Here is a 16,909-nt window from a genome sequence, read left to right as displayed (position 1 = left end):
CCTCATTGAGCAAGGGGTGAATGGAGCACAGTAAAATTCAAAATCCCGGTTGTGGCTGTTCTCGCATTCTCTATTCTGTCTTACTTGTGTCTGGCGCACATTTCTTATAACAGTCTGCTGGTGAAATAAGCAAATATTGTCCTCTATAACTCTTAAAAATTGGCAATTTCTTAAATGATAAATATTTATTGCTTTATTAAATGTAAAATGTAAATGTATGTATACTTGTAAAGCGCACTATCACCTTTCAGGCATCCTGGCGCTGTATACCGCTGTGGAACCCTTCCTGGCTTTCCCTGTGAGATGCCCCCTACTGGGCACCCCCAAGGTGAAGCCAGGCATCCCAGTGCGTTCGGGGCCGTTGTGTAGATTAAGCAAGCTATTGCCCAGAGTTGCAGAGTGGGACCCATGATTCAAGTAGGCACCGAGGCAAGAATTATCGAGTCCGTGGACATTGAGCCCAAGACCCGGCTGCGTCGGGAATTGAACCCTGGTCCCGGGTCAGACCTCTGCATCAGGGTCTACCGCTTCTAACCAGTGAGCCACCCTTCCCCACTGCTTCCTCGAGTTTGCTTGAAAATGCACCATTTGTCCACTCTTTATTTAAAAATTGTCTTGGGGGGAGAACCGCCCTTAAGTTGTTCGAGCTACGCCCGCATGCCATAGTGCAGTACGGCAATACATTTACGCCTCACCACTTTCAAATGTCACCAGCCGCCACTGTATGTGTACATGGATTCTGTTTGCTTGCTTCTGGCTCAGTCCTTTTCAGTTTTCAGAACTCATCCAGCTATGAGCAAGATCCTTCTTCATTGACTCTTCCTTTCTCAACTAATGGACCTTATGCTATATCCTTAGCTACAAGTGTGCATCCCTGACTCTTTGCTCCTGGTGATTTAGTTGATGTCTGTGTTGGAGCGATTTGGGAGTTCTTCAAAAGGCCAAGAAATGCTTTGTTTGATCCTGTAACATGATCGAGTGAGACATGTGTTCTTGTTGGGCTGGCACTAGAAGACCAAATAGTAAAGTATCGACTTCCCAATGCCTTGAGTTTTGTGTCTCAGCTGACTAAGTCTCGTGTTGCGTTTAAGTTCTGTCAGTCCTGTCCACCAGCTATTGACGGCTGCGTTTGAGACTGGATTAATTGCAGGGGCTCTTATAAAGCCTGACTTAAACAGTTGGACATCATAACAGAATGTGCCCTTGCATTTTTGTGTCTTATTTACTTATATTGGGAGATATCTGTCCCCCACCACACCAGGCTCGCGACTTTCTAACCTCTTTATAGAAGTGAAGACTGTTCATTGAATGGATAACCTTTAGATCTGCAGCATGCATGTTAGTGGTGTTCCAAAGTTTGCAACACTTGTCTCTATCCTCTGTATTCTGAAGTCTTATGTGGTTACTAGGAGCCTTTCCATGTTTGTATAAATGTACATCCAACCACAACAGTGCCCATCACCTTATTATGTATTGTACACTTAAAACTTCAGTTATAGAGTAGCAACGGGACCAACTTCTACAGCTTCCTTGTGTGTGTTCAGTGCTGGTGCTATCAGCTGGTGCTCTAGCTATCAGCTCGTAGTTCGAGGCTCGGTAGCGCCAGTCTGTATTTTAGAATGTGTTCTTACATTTGATGAGCTGCCTCTCCATACTTGGAACTAAAATGATTTAAAACTTTCTCACAAGTCTAGACCAATGAGGGTTGGATGGAGCAGAAAAGACTGAGGTGCAGAAAGCCATTTGGCCCATCTGCGGGTGGGAGGGGCAGAGGCAAGATGCACCATGGACTGTCTTTGCAACACTTTCCCATGCTGTGTAGAAAGGTTTGTGGTCCCTTGCTGTGTAAATGAACAATTAGTAGCAGTTCAGATTCAGTATGAATAGCAAATTTGATTTAAAAAACATAAATTAGTGATGTGAATAGACATGGAACATTAATACAACATACTTTAAACCCTCAGGTGAGAGAAGCAGGAAGACTAAAAGAAAATACAGATACAGTTTGAAAAGCGCTACAGAAGAAACTCCCGACATTGTATCAGGACGATCCAGCACAGACATGTTCCAGAGTTCGAAGAAAGAAACGCTGAATGAAGAACTACCTGTAATTAAAATGGTTTCTGCTAATGAAATACATTCTAATGTACATCACAGAACATCCAATGTGGAGGGGTCAGGCAGCTATAATGATGATGATGATGATGATGATGATGATGAAGAAGATAAGAGCAGCCCAAAGAATGCAAAACTCTTACAAAGCCAAAAGGACACACTGCTAAATTCTAAAAGCTATGACAGCATGGAAGATGTGCATACCTTCACGGTACAGGGAGATGGCGATCCCCAAGAAATGTACGTTGGTGAAATCCCCTGTGCGTCGAGAAACTCAGAGAAAGGCTTCAATATAGACGTGTATTTTAAGAGCCAGAATAAGTGTGAAGAAGTTGGGCACACAGTTGTAGGGGCGTATGCCTGCAATGTATGTGCAAAAACTTTCAGCCAGAAGGGAAGTCTTACAAGGCACCAGACCATCCATACCGGAATAAGATATGCATGTACCGAATGTGATAAGAGTTTCACTCGAAAGGAAATGCTTACAGTACACAAGAGAAAACATACAGGTGAAAAACCTTATCAGTGCAATGATTGTGGTAAAAGATTCAGCCACACCGGATACCTTTTCAGTCACAAGAAAAAGCATACAGGTATAAAGCCGTACAAATGCACTGAATGTGGAAAATGCTTCAGTTTTAGAGCAAACTTTGTCATTCATGAGAGATCACATGGCATTGAGAAACCAGGTGATAAGAGCAGCCCAAAGAATGCAAAACTGTTACAAAGCCAAAAGGACACACTGCTAAATTCTAAAAGCTATGACAGCATGGAAGATGTGCCTACCTTCACGGTACAGGGAGATGACGATCACCAGGAAATGTACCTTGGTGATATCCCCTGTGCGTCGAGAAACTCAGAGAAAGGCTTCAATATAGACGAGTATTTTAAAAGCCAGAATAAGTGTGAGGAAGTGAGTTCACATGGCAATGAGAAATCAGGTCCATGATCTAAATGTAAATTTTGTGTAGTCTGAAATGGTATCCTAGTATCCTTGGAAATGCACATACAGGAGAGACACCCGACTAGTGCACTAAATGTGGAAAAGGCTTCAAGAGTACGACACATCCTAATCACCGAAAGCACTGACAAATGAGAGCGGTATCTACAATTCCAAACTACAGTTAAAGAAGTTGATGAATATACATTTTAAGTTCATCAGTACTACCTTTAAAAGACTTAGTAAAGTAAATAGGGTTAATAGTATGTATTGCAAGGTTTATCTTTAATCAAGCATTGACACTAGAATAAAGTTTGCAAGAAAAATCTCATTGGAAATGCACAAATTTTTCAAACAAGATGATCGAGGCATATGGGCTGCAGAACACACACTATTGCATTAGATCACTATCTGGTGGTGGGCCCGGATGATTACACTTTGTTGTTGTCTTGGAAGAGTCTTTGTCTGTTGGATGTCTCCTCCCTTAGATCGTAGTGCGCTTGGGCATCGACTCCATCTTCAGATTGTTTTTTTCCGCCATCTTCGACAGTAATTCCGGTTACCCGGGTCGAAGAAAGGCTTTACTTCTCAATTCCAGCGTTCGTCGAGCCGTAGGGCCCAACTGAGCCATTGAGCCTTTGGCTCATGGAAAGAACACCCTTCAAGAAGTGCCTTCGGTGTGGACACAAATTCTCTCACACCGATCTTCATGAGGTTTGCAATCTGTGATTATCTCCAGAGCACGGGAGTCGAGACTGTGAGGCCTGCGCTTTGGTCCGGTCCAAGAAAACCATCAGGGACCGTCGAGCTAGAAGAGTAATGGCGCAGTCATCTTCATCGACACCAGGCCTCATCATAGACGAGGCTCCAATCGAAGTAGACGCCGAAGAACAGTGGCAAGAAGACATTGCTTCTGAAGCAGAGGATTCAACTTCTGGAGCTGAGGATCAATCCGAAGATGAAGATCTTCCAGCTGGTCAACAGGTTGTGAGTACAAGCGTCGACCCTGTTCACCCAACCATACCGGGATAGGCTTCGGTTCCACTTCCACCTTCGGGTCCAGGTGCACACCGACCAAAACCTTCCGACGCCCCGCCTTCTGGCTCGGCAGCGAAGAATATAAAAAGGTCTCCAGTCGACTCGGGCTTGAGTCAGTCTGTCGGTCCCGAAAAGTAGAAAGTCCTTAAGCCAAAATGAACACCTGCACCAAAGCTTCCATCGGTACCGAAAGCGGTCGAGCCGAAAGCAAGTACGGCACCGAAAGACGTTCTTAAAGCTACCGAACCAAAGTCCACCCCGGTTCCGAAAAAAGTGGACCCGAAGACGGTTCCGGTACCGAAACATACTTCGGCTCCGAGGGTAGACGAGTCCAAACGTACCCCGGAAACAAAAATGTTGGATCCAAAGAGCACGGATCCTAAGAAAAAAAGATAACAAGTCTTCCGAACCGAAACCAAAACCTGCTCCGAAGACAATAGACACTGTAAAAACTAAGAATTTCGGCCCCAAACCAGATAAATTGGCGCCGAAAAAGGATTTTCCAGTAGAAGAGCTTTTCCAACCTGACCCAAAGCAAAAGACTCTTCATATTAATCCAAAGATTGGACATATCAATACAGTGCCTGAAAAGAGGAAAATGGACTATCCTAAACCACCGCCAGTTCCTCTAAAAAGCATGCTCAAACTTCCCCCATAAGGTTCCTTCAAAAGAAGTAGAAATACCAATAGATATTTCTCCTGTACATTAACCATCTAGTACACATAGTCTTATACAACAAGATGAGGCTGACGAATATAGATACTCACAGGGGGTAGAGAGTGAACATCACAAAGACGACATTATTGACCCAGATGATATTCCTGGGCCATCAGGTGACCCATGGGAAGATTATAATGCGCCAGATCTGCCACAAGACGATGCATACCAGTCTATACCATCTCCCCCAGATGACACCATTGGGTTCATGCAGCTCATTCATAGAGCAGCCACTTTCCATGGGGTGGACCTGCACACAGATCCAGTGGAAGTAGAATTCCTAATGGACACACTACTGTCGTCACATAAGCCCACAACCACACTTCTAATACTTAGTGAAGTGGTAAGACATGCACCCGAGATATTTAAAGATCCAGTCAGAGCTAGGGTAATTAACCCCAGCCTAGAAAAAAAGTACAAAGCAGCTCCAACTGATCCAGCATACATTAAAGGACAGTTGCCATTGGACTCACTAGTAGTGTCAAATGCGAGAAAGAGATCTAACTTGCAGACAACAGGGGGTGCTCCACCCCCTGACAAAGAGTCTAAGCTTTTAGATGCTTCAGGAAAACGCACCATCTAACAAGCAGCCAATGTCTGGAGGATTGCGAACACTCAAGCTTTGTTAGAAAGATATGATAGAGCTCATTATGATGAGTTAGAGTCACTCATGCAACACTTGCCAGAACAATACCAGGGCTTCTGACCTAATACAGGAAGGCAAGGTTATTACAAATACCTCCATACGCTGTGCACTAGACACTTCAGACACAGCCTCTAGAGCAATAAATACAGGGGAACTGTTGCGTAGACATGCATGGCTACGCATCTCTGGGTTCGAACCAGAAGTACAAGCCAGTATCTTAAACCAACCATTTGACCAGCAACACCTTTTCGGTCCAACAGTCGATAATGCACTAGAAAAGATGAAAAAAGATACAGATACAGATACGGGAAAATCCATGGGAGCTTTACAAACGCAAGCCCATAGACCTTGCTTTCGTCGCTCCTCATATAGGGGCGCCTCTAAAGGCTTCCAAACTGACAACACCTCCTCTACTTACAAAGCGTCCAACTAAACCTCGCCCAGTAAAGGATATTATAGAGGAGGGTATAGCGGAAAAAACAATAAGGGCAGAGGTAGAGGCAACAACAATCGCAATGCCTCTACTCCCAAACATTGACTTCCCTTCCATCACCACAGACAGGTGGGTAAGACAAATAATTCAGTCAGGTTATTGCCTGGAGCTCACTTCCACTCCTCCAACAATACCACCCAGACAACGTCCCATGTCACAAGAACACCTCATACTGCTAAGGCAAGAGGTGGCATCTCTACTGCAAAAGAATGCAATAGAACCAGTCCCAAAACAACATCAAAACACAGCAGTTTATTCTCTATACTTTCTCATACCCAAAAAGGACTGGTCCCTCAGACCTATTTTAGATCTAAGGCCCCAAAACCTGTACATACAATCAGACCACTTTCACATGGTCACACAACAACAGGTTCTACTGTTGCTAAAGAAAGGCGATTTCCTTGCCACATTGGATCTCAAGGACACCTACTTCCACATTCCCATCCATCAATCGCACAGAAAGTACCCAGGGTTCATACTAGACACAACCAATTCAAGGTACTCCCTTTCGGAGTAACTACAGCACCTCGAGTGTTCACAAAGTGTCTAGCAGTAGTAGCGGCACACTTAAGAAGAGACAACATTCATGTATTCCCATATCTGGACAACTGGTTAATAAAATCCAAGTCATACAACCAATGTGTACAGCACACGCATCAAACGATATGCCTGCTACACAAACTGGGATTCACAGTAAATCAAAAGAAGTCACATCTCCAACCGTCCCTGTCTCAGCAGTATCTAGGTGCCATAATAGATACCTCCAAGGCAATAGCGTACCCCAACCCAACAAGAATACAAAACATGCAGGATCTTATCAAAAGATTCCAGCCACAACACTCACTACCAGCTCGAGTGTTCATGCAACTAATAGGAATGATGGCATCTTGCATTTTTATAGTACCACACGCAAGACTACAAATGCGCCCCATACAAGAGTGCTTGGCAAGTCAGTGGAATCGGGCTCCGCAACAAATAACAGATCTGGTGGTGGTAGACGACCGAACATATCGCTCTCTGCAATGGTGGAACACCAAAAACCTTTCCAAAGGGCCGGCCGTTTATAAAACCTGTTTCACAGATAATACTAACCGCAGACCCATCTCTCACAGGATGGGGAGCGCATTTACAAAAACACACAGTACAGGGTACATGGACAATGCAGCAAAAACTACTCCACATAAATCATCTGGAGTTACTAGCGATTTTTCTAGCTCTAAAATCGTTTCTGCATTACCTATCAAACAAAGCTGTACTAGTCTGGACGGACAATATGACAGCAATGTACTACATTCAAAAACAAGGAGGAACACACTCCCTACAGCTCTCCCAGCTGGCGCAGAGCATAGGGATGTGGGCCATTCCTCAGAACATTTTTTTGTTAGCAGAACATCTACCAGGAGTTCACAATCAAGTTGCAGATCTGTTAAATCGTCAGAGACAACAGATACACAAATGGGAACTTTATCATCAAGTTCTTCAGCCATTTTTTCAAAAGTGGAGTCAACCAGAGATAGATCTTTTTGCTACACACCACAACTCCAAATGCCCAAGCTTCGCCGCCAGATACCCACACCCATTATCCAAAGGCAATGCGGTATGGATGAACTGGTCAAACAAATTTGCGTACGCTTTTCCACCTCTCCCACTAATTCCATTAGTGGTACGCAAGCTACAGCAACATTCTCTCACATTGATTCTCATAGCACCAACGTAGGCAAGACAACCATGGTACCCCACGCTGCTAGAACTATGGGCCGGACCACATCACAAATTAAAACTCTCCCCACATCTACTGACACAGAACCATGGAGAGATTATGCATCCAGACCCAATGCAGCTCAATCTAGCGATTTGGCTACTGAAGTCTTAGAATTTGGATACCTAAATTTACCACCTGATTGCATGAATGTCATAAAAGAAGCAAGATACCCTACCACTAGAGCATGCTATGCAGCGAAGTGGAAAAGGTTTGTTGTGTATTGCACAAATAACAACATCAACCCCTTAGATGTTTCCATACAAAACATCATATGCTACCTGTTACACCTATAAAGATCTAACCTGGCGTACTCCTCAATCCTGTTACATCTTGCTGCTATAGCAGCCTATCTTCAAAACAGACAACATTTGTCATTGTTTAGAGTATCTGCAATCAAAGCGTTTATGGAAGGACTCAAAAGAATGGAAGGACTCAAAAGAACTCCCAGAATACCACCCTCTCCAGTATGGAATTTAAATATTGTTCTCACAAGACTTATGGGTCCTCCTTTCGAACCATTACATAAGTGTGAATTACAGTTCCTTACATGGAAAGTTGCTTTTTTAGTAGCTGTTACCTCACTTAAAAGAGTAAGTGAGATCCAGGCATTAACAATTCAAGAATCGTTTATACAACTTCATCACAATAAAGTGGTTCTTAAAACAAATCCAAAGTTTCTGCCAAAGGTCATTTCACCGTTCCATCTCAACCAATCGATTGAGTTTCCAGTATTCTTTCCCCAACCGCAAACGGTTGCAGAAAGAGCTCTACATACATTAGATGTAAAACGAGCACTTCTCTACTACACTGATAGGACAAAACCATTTTGTAAAACTAAGCAACTGTTTGTGCCCTTTTCTCATCCACATAAGGACAATCCTATTTCAAAATCAGGCATTGCTAGATGGATTGTTCAGTGCATTCAAACTTGTTACCAAAAAGCAAAACGCACTCTATCCATTCCCCCTAGGGCTCATTCTACCCATAAGTTAGGCGCATCTATGGCATTCCTAGAAAATGTACCATAAGATTACATCTGTAGAGCAGCTACATGGTCTACTCCGCACACATTTACAAAACACTACTGCGTAGATGGCAGGCAAAACAACAAGCAAGTGTGGGCCAGGCTGTACTCAAAACATTATTTCAAACTACTGCAACAGATGCGGGTGGTCGCCGCTAAGGGAGAAACTGCTGTGCAATCTATGCAATAGTGTGTGGTCTGCAGACCATATGCCTCGAACGGAAAATGCTACCTACCAGTATGCATCTGTTCTTGGCATTTAGGGCTGCAGAACCACACACGCCCACCCGCCTCCCCGGCTACCTGTATCTGTTCCAGTATTATCTTATTTAGATACACAACACATGGTCATCTTTATATGTACTCATACAACTCCATCATTTGCCCAATGGCGAAAACAATCTGAAGATGGAGCCGAGGCCCATGCGCACTACGATCTAAGGGAAGAGTCATCCAACAGACAAAGACTCTTCCAAGACAACAACAAAGTGTAATCAACCGGGCCCACCACCAGATGGTGATCTAATGCAATAGTGTGTGGTTCTGCAGCCCTACATGCCAAGAACAGATGCATACTGGTAAGTAGCATTTTCCTTATAATATATGAATTTATTTATTAGTTTGTGGTAGAATGAACACATAGATTTATTTCTCTTATGCTTGCCTGTGAACAGAGCATCGTATAACAATCCCTTCTAGTTGACGCATACTGATGTATACTCATTTGCATCCGAATATATTTTATGCAGCAAATTGAGTTGAAAGGTTGCATTGTTTGTGTATCTCTTTGCATGTCTAAAAATTGTTCTCTTTATTTAAATTGTGAATCATTCCATAGAGTTTCCTTAAATGACAAGAAGTCCCTCTGTGTTCGAACATTAACAATAAATTCATGAAGTTTGTTATTTGTTTTACCGCTTCCTGGAGTCATGAACAGCTCACAGGTTGGCTCTTAGAACAGATGGTTTCTGCTACTTCATGAGGATACTTTAAGCAGTGCAGCCTGTATGTCCCGTCTATCAGATGCATGTGTTTCTATGTTTTATGGCTTTACATATCTAACCAGAGCTGTGCTGACATTGAGGCTTTCTTTTTTCAGTATGAAAAGAAATGTATAACCACATGCTAGATTTGTATGTCATTGCAACAGCACATTGGGTATATATTCAAATTCCCAAGTACAGTGATATAAAGTTTTTTATTTATTGGAATTAGACGATTAATTGTACACTATATGATAGCATATATGTGGTATAAGCTTTTGCAGATTCGCAGGAGCCTTTGTCACATATGACTAGACAGAATCAACGAGAGGGGTGGGGAGATTTCAAATAGCGAACTTAAACTGCTGTTTATAAAACACACAAGATGCATGGGATGCCTTACGAGCGGAACTGGACCGCTTACAAATATTTGTTTGGCATGCTGTATTTGTCTATTTGCCTGGCACAACAGCATTGTTTGAATTCTTTGTGCATGGAGGAGAGGATTTAATTTCTGACGTCTTTGTCAAGACATATTTCTGGGCATATTTTGATATGTCTGAAGCAGGGGTGTGGAGTTTAATAAAATATCTACCTGTCAATGGGGCAGGTTGCTTCATAAATCTACTTGTCCTGTAACATAATCCACTTGTCCCTTTTGTGCTATGTAATGCGGAGACAAATTATGGTAGCAATCTTATTATAAAAGAGCTCTGAAATCGCCTCTGATTATACCAGGGCTCTTTCCATAGTAAGGTTTGAATACTAGCAATTCCTTTATGTTGCCACGTTTCCACAGATCTACATACTGGGGCTGAAGGTAATAGTAAGGAATAGTTCCACGGTTGGAATGCCTTTTTGAGTTTGTGCAAACCTACTAACTTGCATGTTTTAAGGGTTTTCGCCAACTCTTCTCAAATTCTTTCCCATACTGAGAAAGGTTGGAAATGTACTCCTATCACTGGCAGACATACAACTTCTTCCAGGGTTGGGAAAAAAGTGGTTGGAGTGAAAGTAAACTTGCAAACACTCAGATTTTTTGCATGAGCAATTCTGCACCTGTATATTTGCTCATGCTAAATGCAGTTCACAAATATTTTCTATGGATACTATTTCTTGGCCTGCTTCTGTAAAGTCTTGTGAATTCACGAAACCCATATATCTGCACTTTCATGCAACTGCATTGGTGCACTTATGAAAATTTATTTTATTAATTGGGCCTCTAAGTATGTCTGGCGTTCAGCATGACCTTTTGTGTTTATTAATATTCTCTCGCTCTCTCTTTCTCTCTCGTCACTGTGAGTGACAGCATTCTGTTCTTTCACAAGGAGCATATCAACACACAGTTGTTTTGTTCTTTTACAAGGAGTATATCAACACACATTTGTTTTGTTCAGTGCCAGGAAGGTGTGCTTTTTGGGACCCAAAACAGTTTTTGCTTTTGCCAATGGTTGTTATAATTGTGAGGTCCCAACAGCTCCTACACCAATAGGGTTTCACAAAAAGCATGCCAAATTCAGTCCCGTATTGATAAAACTAAAAGGTTGAGCAACCATTTCGGACCTACTGGCTTGACCAATATTAGTTTATTTTTATGTTTCCCATAATCCTATCAAAACTGATTAAAATGATTTTTCATTATGAATATTTTTGGGAAATACTGGCATACATCAACACATTTTACGAAACGATGATGTAAAGAAATGGTACCTAAACGTTTACAGTAGTTTAGCAAAATGTTTTTTGCATTTGTTTGTGAATGTTTTATTTTGAAAGCAAAGAATTATCAATCTTGCTTTAAAGCTTCTGCACATATTTGCATCTAATCAGAGAGCATGCTGGGAACATTAGACATAGCCTCATATTGCTAAACTTTGAAAACATTTGTACACATTTGTATACTGGAACGACTGTCAGTAGTGCAGTCAGAGCTTACAACATTTACTTAGAGTGCGCACCCTAATAAAAAAGGATTTGCATTAATGAACCATTAATACAAGTTCGGACAGCATTAGCATATGGACAAAAATATTACCTTAACCGCAGACAGTGGCCTTCCCTGCTCCATAATGTGGTCTGTAAACTGGCAGCCAAAGGGTTTGTGCTGCAGGGGGTTCGGCCTCCTTGTCCCAAGGACAGAATACACATGAAAACGTGTTGCCCTTGACCCCTAACAATTTGTCCCGGGCGTCGGGCTATAGGAATTCCACATCCTGGGAAGGTGTCAGATTCTTTGTGTCGTTGGATGAAAACTGTTGCTGTGTCATGGACAGATTTTTAAATTGGAATTTTTCTGCATATCCTGTTTTATGAATACATTTTTTCCAAGGAAAGTAATTGCACTGGTAAAGTGTTATGAGAAGGAGGTTGGCAAAGTGAAAGTTTCTGTTGCAATCAATATATGTTCAGAGGTTTATTATAGATTGAGGGTGAAAGATAGTTGTGCGTTCTTGTAGTATCGAGCTCTTCCATTTGGTCTAAGATTCACAGTTTTTTTGGTGTTTCTTAGAAGCACAGGGTCTGGGAGACAGCAAACTTCCGGAGCCTGACAGTCCAGTCCTCTGCAAAAATAATTCATTTGATTCTTACCCATTTTTATGCTGTGTTATGTACACTCTGATTTAGGACGAGCCTTTCTGCCTGTGGTCAGTGGACCCAGCTCAAGGTAGGTTTACCAATCTGTCAGATGAGGGGTGGAGGAAGGATCCGCTTGCCTCCTAGGCGAGCTGAGTCTGCGCAAGCCGACTTGGAGTTGAGAGCTAGGAGAATGAGTCTCTTCGGGCGTTGAGGATGAAGGACATGGAAGCTCAGTGCTCGCTGTGACAAACGAAGGTGCTGCTTGCCCAGTTGATCCACCAGCTGTGCTTCTTGCTGGTGAAGGGCAGACCTGAGATTGGAGCCAAAGTGTCTTGGCAGCCAGGCCTTGTTTGGAGGCCTATCTTGGTCTTTGAGGAGGGCAGGGCAGCTAGTTTAAGCTATTCAAGCTTACCATCTAAGAGAGGGAATTCGAGACAGCTTAGTCCGGGTCTGTCTCCTTCAAAATGGAAGTAAGCGAGCAGCATTAAATGCTACACCACTGAATAATATGGTTCTAAAATGAAAAATTACTTGATAAAAATGGAAATATTTAAGATACAAGCAAAGAAGCATGATAGAGCAAATACCGCAACATTTGTCGCTGACTGTGTTAACAGCTTGAGTAGGGTTAATGTTAACACATTGACCCGATGGTCTCCCATCTCTGGGAGAGCAGGGTTCCTAGACTACAGAAACAAAGATCCTTAGGTAAGCGTAGCTCTAAAACTACTCAACCAAACATCCCTGGGAGAGCAGGGCTCCTAGACTTCAGAAACCAACATCTCTGGGAGAGCAGGGTTCTAAGACTACTCAACCAAATATACCTGGGAGAGCAGGGTTCCAAGACTACAGAAACAAACATCTCTGGGAGAGCAGGGTTCCTAGAACTCACCGATGCGTAGAATTTTCAAGACATCTTTTAATGCTTCAGAAGCATGGAAGAATTAAACGAAGCTTGAAGAAGAGTGTTATTTCACTGGCTGCCGATTACTGATTCCCAGGGTCCGGTCTTCTCCCTTTACTTTCCGAATAATATTTTGCTGGACTCATTTAAAGTGCTAAATCAGTGTAGACATAAAGTGGAAGTGTTTCAACAAATGTTCACCATTGTTGCAGCCGACCTAACTATACATAATTGGGCATTCCGTAAAAAGAGAATGGAGTGTGAACATTGTGGTACAGTTATGAGACTTTAACTCCCGCACTTTAGGCTGTGTTGTTGGCTTTCCCGTTGGTAAATCCTGTTGTATCAAGTCAAAGTATTTGCACCATGGACCAAACACAGACACCTTGTAAACTGCACACAAAAGGTGCAGATGAGGGAGAAACCTTCACAAGTTCAGCCTTTGCACTCTCCACATTGAGCACTGGGGCTGAGCACCACTCTGTCGCGAGGATTCATACGCACTCTTCCTCCTGCTGATGATGGGGCGTTACCGTGGACCCCTTCACATATGTTCTATCTTTTCCTAAGTTAGATCATTGAGCACTGGGGCTGAGAACCACTCTGTCATGAGGATTCAGATGCAGATGCACTCTTCCTCCTGATGATGATGTGGAGTTACAGTGGACCCCTTCACCTCTATTCTGTGGCTGAGCACCACTTTGTCGTGAGGATTCATACGGACTCTTCCTCCTGCTGATGATGTGCCGTTACCGTGGATCCTTTCATATCTCTACTATGGTTTCTAAGGAAGATCTGAAACCTGGGCCAGTTCTGGAATGCACATTTTTATATTTATTGTTTTCTGCAAGTCACACTTTTATATTCAGCAATTTGCTCACAAATCAACTGTTTACATTTGATTTAATCTAAACAGGCCATACCCAACTACTTACTCCCAATTTCTACAAAGTAAGATCCTACCCTCAGTATGTTTCCTTCTCCGATCTTGCTCTTGGTTATTAATGCCATAGAAAATTAAAGAGGTCTCATTGCTCATGGCAGCAAGATCCAGTTATCATTCTATTAGAATGTTGTCAGTTGGTGTCTCCGAGAGCAGATCCTCAGATTTTGCTCCGGTTATGTTGGCGTGATTCTACAATGTTTAGCTATCCCAGCTCTAATCAGCATTGAAGGACTATTCTGTTTCCCAATGTTTTAGCCTTATCTAGCAGAAGTAACAGTAGGTACTTTAAGGAAAACTCTTGGATCACCTAGCCCTTCATCAGTGTTCTCCCCAGGTTTACTGTGTTTAACACAACTCACGGCCGCGATGGTTTCTATGAAGTAGCAAACTGGTCGTATCCGAAGTGTTTAACCTGAAACAAACACATGCTGCCGCCTACACACACAAACAAGGAAGTGGAGCGCTTCCAGTTTCATTGCAATATTGCAGTGAGCTATCTTTCAATTACTAGATAAAGCTTGTTTGAAGTTGTTGCCCCTTCCTGTTGTATGCTACTATTCGAGGCATATGAGCGGCAGATTACACACTTTGGCATAGATGGCCACCCATTGTTGGGCCCGCTGATTTTGCAGTTGTTTTTGTCCTGAAAGTCTTTGGAAGTCACAAGATAGGTGACTCCTCCTTTGGATCATATTGCGCATGGGAATCGGCTCCATCCTCAGATTGTTTTTTTTCCACCACCGGGCTCGGATGTGTTTCCTGCGTTCCAGTTTGGAACCGAATCTTCTTCGGTGCACAATCCTCACCCTTTTCGACGGTATTGTCTCGAAAGCGTTTCCAATCAACACGAGTCTTAACAACTATCGACGTCTTCGATTCCGGTCGTCGACGAAGGCCTTCGGGCCTACCTAGGCCTTATCTTCTAGTTGATGGAAAGGACGCCATTTAAAAAGTGTCCTCAATGTGGGTCGAAGTTTCCTCACACCGATCTCCATGAGGTGTGCAACCTTTGCCTCTCATCGAAGCACAAGGCCAGAGACTGTTCCACTTGTGCCTCCTTCCGCTCCAAAAAGACAATTCGGGACCGACGAGCTAGAAGCAGCATGGCTCGCGAGCCATGCTTCTTCTAGCTCGTCGGTCCCAGACGACCTCTTCGAAGAAGGCGTTGACATGCCAGAACAACAGCAAGCCGAACTTGGTATCGTCCGTGACTATGAGGCCGGGGACTCAGATGTCGAGGACATCACTCCGGCATAGCGGGTCGTAAGTACACACGTTAACCCTGACCCTTCCTCAACATCCTTAAAAAAGGCTCTGGTCACACCTTCACCTTCGGGCCCAGGTGCACACCGACAAACAGCTTCCTATGCCTCGCTTCCGGGCCCGGCAAAGAAGCCTAAGCATTTAGGGCACTCGGGATCGAGTCAGCCTACCCCCGGTACCTGCGCACACCTACCGGCACCGAAAAAGAAGCCATCCTCTTCCTCAGCCACGCCAGCTGCTTCCACATCTAAGCACCCGGCGCCGAAGACTGGCTCCGGCTCCTCGCCACCCAAACCACCCTTGGAGACGAGCAAAAAACTGCCACCTAAAGGCCCCGATTCACATGCCTCGGACCCGAAAAAGGCCTCGGAACCGAAAAAGTATCTATTCCACCGACCAAAGACACTGCAAAGGGGCACGTTTCAAAGCCAAAAGATGCTATTGGTTCGGGGCCGAAAAAGCCTACGGAACCAAAAACCTCAGCACCGAAGGATTTTCTTCCCCCAGAAGAACTTTTTCATCCAGATGCTAACCAAAAGACACTTGTAAAGGATCCTAAGACTAGTCAATTGACTCTTAGATAACCCTAATCTTCCTGCCTCACCGGATCCTTGGGACGATTATAGTACCCCAGACGTCCCTAACATGCCACAGGATGAGATATATCCTTCTAGGACTTCCCGACCAGAGGAAAGTATGGGGTTTAACCAACTTGTCCATAGAGCTGCCCAATACCATGGGGGTTGACCTACATTCAGACCCAGTGGAGGAAGATTTCCTTATGGATACGTTTGACACTGCACAAAAGTCCACAGCAATTTTACCCATGCTTAGGGGGATCATTAAGCATGCCACAGAGGTATTTAAAGATCTGGTTAGGGCTTGTGTCATCAATCCCCGAATTGAGAAAAAGTATAAGGCTGCCCCCTCAGATCCTGCCTATATTAAAGGACCCGCACCATTGTACTCCCTTGTAGTTTCCAATGCAAGGAAAAGAGCCAATTCCCAAACATCAGGTGAGGCTCCCCCACCAGATAAAGAGTCTAAACTTCTGGACCCTCCAGCAAGCGAACAGCGTCACAGGCAGCAAACATATGGCGCATCGCCAATACTCAGGCACTATTAGCAAGGTACGACAGGGCACATTATGATGAGCTGGAATCTATAATGCAACACCTTTCCGACAAATACAAAAATAGGGCCAATGAACTAATACAAGAAGTTAAAACCATCACCAATACCTCTATTCGATGTGCCCTAGATGCGGCAGATACTGCTTCAAGGGCAATTAACACTTGTGTCCTTCTGCGTAGACATGCCTGGCTATGCATTTCAGTTTTCAAGCCTGAAGTACAAAGTGCCATCCTCAGTCAACCCTTTGATGAGCAACACCTATTTTGCCCTAATGTGGATGTATCCCTTGTAAAAAATAAAAAGGATACCGACACAGCATCTATGGGAGCCTTGCAGCCGCAGGCTCCCAGACGCTCCTTTCGTATC

The 16,909-nt window shown here is 43.6% G+C and overlaps 1 protein-coding gene across 1 annotated transcript in view; it reads left to right on the top strand.

The window, feature by feature from the left end:
• The window catches only part of LOC147729461 (uncharacterized), a 153,564-nt gene extending 145,586 nt beyond the window's left edge, over positions 1-7,978 (top strand). The window contains exon 8 of the mRNA XM_086954332.1: positions 1,965-7,978. Within this exon, the coding sequence (XP_086810458.1) occupies positions 1,965-3,064 (1,100 nt within the window). The 3' untranslated portion in view covers positions 3,065-7,978. The remainder of the gene's footprint in view (positions 1-1,964) is intronic.
• Positions 7,979-16,909: the final 8,931 nt, after the last annotated feature.

Source organism: Lissotriton vulgaris, chromosome 2_1 (assembly GCF_964263255.1).
Source record: "Lissotriton vulgaris chromosome 2_1, aLisVul1.2, whole genome shotgun sequence".
Classification (NCBI taxonomy): domain Eukaryota; kingdom Metazoa; phylum Chordata; class Amphibia; order Caudata; family Salamandridae; genus Lissotriton; species Lissotriton vulgaris.
The sequence above is the reverse complement of the archived record's forward strand: the minus strand, read 5'-3'. Positions and strand labels throughout refer to the sequence as shown.